Genomic DNA, 3,020 nt, shown 5'->3' on the forward strand with positions numbered 1-3,020 from the left:
AAAAAAAAGAAAAGTTCTGTATTATTGGAGACTATAGATAGAAAATAAACTTTAATTTATTTTTAATTTCATTGCTTTTCAAAACCTTGCCTTGTCACTCATAAAAGGAGAGAAATTCTTAGGTTAATGAGAATTTGGCTCTGAAGCCTAACTACGTACCTCCAAAAATAGCTCCTTTCCAGGTGCGTCCGGTCAGTAGCAGCACAGGGTTTATTGAGAGGTTCTGGGAATCAGGAGGTACCCCTACGATGACACTTGTGCCACATGCCTCATGACAACATAACAGGGAAGCCATCTGGAATAAAGTGAATATTTAGCATCCTTAATGTGGAGTGGCATAGTTCCTACTCATAATGCACAATATCATGTAATAGGCTTAGCTGGATTGTGACTGTGTAGAGGGAAGAGATCATGTCTTTGCTCCTTCATTCCCCCTTTCTTTGTATAGGATAGTGCTGTGGATGTAGGAAATACCCAGAAAATGGTTTTTGAATGAAAGCATGGATGAATAAACTGGTGTGCACTTAGTTCTTCCTAATAAAGGAATAAAGAGGTAAACATCATTACAAACATTTTAAGTCCTGTTCCTTGTACAAGTGTACATCATTCTTAGGCAATCTGTGAGTTGGTTCATTTTTCATTGATTTATTTCTTAGGTATTTTGAACCCAATACTTTCAATCAGATATTTTGATGGTGAACAAGATAAATGAGTATATCACCAAAATTAGTCTCTTGTCCACTTGATAGACTTCCTTTTTAACAGATTCCTATTTTACTGTCCATTTCTCAAGTGGACATGTTTTAAACAATGTTTTTACCTCCCCAAATGTATATTGGTTTTACATTAAATTACATTGATTATTTGGGAACCTCAAAAGACAGTTCAGAATATCTTTTCCAGTCAGCTTTTGGAACATGTTCTGTAGTTAGAAAATGGTTTAGGATCCCTCTAGGTATATAATGATTAGTTCTTTGATTTTGGATTCTGACCTTTGGGAGACCACACATCCTCAGAACATGTGGCTGTCAGACATTTGGTGTCCTGAGATAAGGTACACTCCAGTACCACATGAGAAAATGGAGAGAGATATAGAAAAAGAGCACAAGGAGAAAAGCTATAGACCTGGAAAACACTGGATTCTCTTGACACTTTATTCCTCTGTGGCATTTGTTCCAGGTCAAGGCTGGTGGGAACTTTGATCTCAGGGTGCTGCTCCCTGTTACCCACACTGCTGAACCTTCTAGAAAACCTCAGCAATGGAAACTTGTTGGTTTCTGGAGACTTTTTCAGTAGGATTCTAGATAATTCTGGGTAGGTAAAATATAGCTAGAAATGTGTTTCCCATTGCCGTTGGTATTTGTAACTGTTTGAAAGTAATATAATAATTCAAAGATGATGTAAGCACTGCAAGATTGGAAATAGTATTTCATATCAATAATGCCAACTGAGGCTCAGCATGGTTGCTCATGTCTATACTCAGCATTTTAGGAGGCTGAGGTAGGTGACTCGCTTAAGCCCAGGAGGTTAGGGCTGCAGCGAGCTATGAAAATATCACTGCACTCCAGCCTGGGTGACAGAGTGACACCCTGCCTCAAAAAAAAAAAAAAAAAAGCGGGAGTTGGGGGGCAGCTGACACTTATTGGGGGCTTACCACATGATGGGTTGTACTGTGCAAAGTATTTTACATGCATTGTCTCATGTGTTTCATAAAAGATGCCATGAGATACGTAGCACTTAACTTTTGCAGGTGGTAAAATCTGTTGACTTTTTAAAGTATTCAGTCCAAGTAGTATTGGGTACTAGTTTTGTGCCAGGCACTGTCCAGTTTCTGTGATAAAATATAGCAATGCATTAAAGCATTGACTTTCTTTAGGGCATATTTTCTGTTAATAAGATAATAGTTGGTCTAAAATTGCTCATTTCTTTTGACCGAAGAATACTATGTAAAAAAGTTTGTAATTCATTAAGAGCATATACAAAATTGTTAAAATATTTTTGTTAAGAGTATTAAAAAAACCTTTTTAACTTTTAATTTGAGAAGAGGATTTGTATTATTTATATATAAGTTTGCATTTTAAACTAAAAATTAATAAAGTATATCTGTAGTGACTATGTTAAGAAAAGCCCTTTATCTTTTCTCAAGATGAAATATGACTTGAGACAAGTTTGCTTAGCTGATCAAATGGAAGATTTCTCATAACAATAAATTAAATAAGCCGGGCAACAAAAAGATGATGGGAAATTTCCATCCATAATTAACAATATCCTTTATACATAATATGTATATTCTACTGCCTAAATGCATCCTCCAGGTTGCAGAGGCAGAAATCTCAGGGCATGTCATGGTACATACCATGGTGTCAAGCCGACCGATGACTTCAAACGAAAAATCCACACCTCCATCAGTCATTTCCTTTAGCACCTCCTGAATGGGTTTCTTGTAGTCTTGAGGGTTGATGCATTCAGTAGCACCCAACTCTTTGGCCTTTGCAAATTTGTCCTTGTTGATGTCCACCGCAATGATTCTGGCTGCTCCAGCTGCTTTACAGCCCATAACAGCAGAGAGGCCGACCCCTCCCAGGCCAAACACAGCACAGGTAGAGCCTGGAGTGACCTATGTTTTCAGAAAATGCAAAAATGAATTATGTTTGTTAGAAATTGCTTAAGCTTTATAAAGTGCCATGTCTTGTGTGTTAACAAGAGCTACTCAGACTCTTCTGTCCAATATGTTATCGAAACCTATTTTGGCTTGAGATGCTTCATGTTTAAATTCAAGGGGATGAACTAGTTGAGTGGTTCTGAAACTGCTGCGTATTAAATTCATCTGGGGAGCTTTAAAAATATCCCGCAGTCCAGATCATAGACCATGCCAATTAAATGAGAATCTCTGCAGGTGGAACTCAGTCCCCAGGGGACTCCAATGGGTCAGGCTGGGAACAGGAGGACTGGATGATCTTTGAGATCCAGATGGCAGTGATTACAATCTTGTAGGGACTGTCGATTGCTGAAATCCCTTA

At 38.0% G+C, this 3,020-nt stretch overlaps 1 protein-coding gene across 1 annotated transcript in view; it reads right to left on the minus strand.

Moving 5' to 3' along the window:
- Nucleotides 1-2,613, minus strand: part of LOC105537495 (alcohol dehydrogenase 1C-like) — a 12,631-nt gene extending 10,018 nt beyond the window's left edge. Inside the window, 2 exon segments of the mRNA XM_011977110.1 lie at nt 160-295; nt 2,357-2,613. Coding sequence (XP_011832500.1) covers nt 160-295; nt 2,357-2,557 — 337 coding nt within the window. The 5' untranslated portion in view covers nt 2,558-2,613.
- Between the last annotated feature and the right edge of the window lie 407 nt (nt 2,614-3,020).

The sequence above is a fragment of the Mandrillus leucophaeus genome, unplaced genomic scaffold (genome assembly GCF_000951045.1).
Source record: "Mandrillus leucophaeus isolate KB7577 unplaced genomic scaffold, Mleu.le_1.0 Scaffold1730, whole genome shotgun sequence".
Lineage (NCBI taxonomy): Eukaryota > Metazoa > Chordata > Mammalia > Primates > Cercopithecidae > Mandrillus > Mandrillus leucophaeus.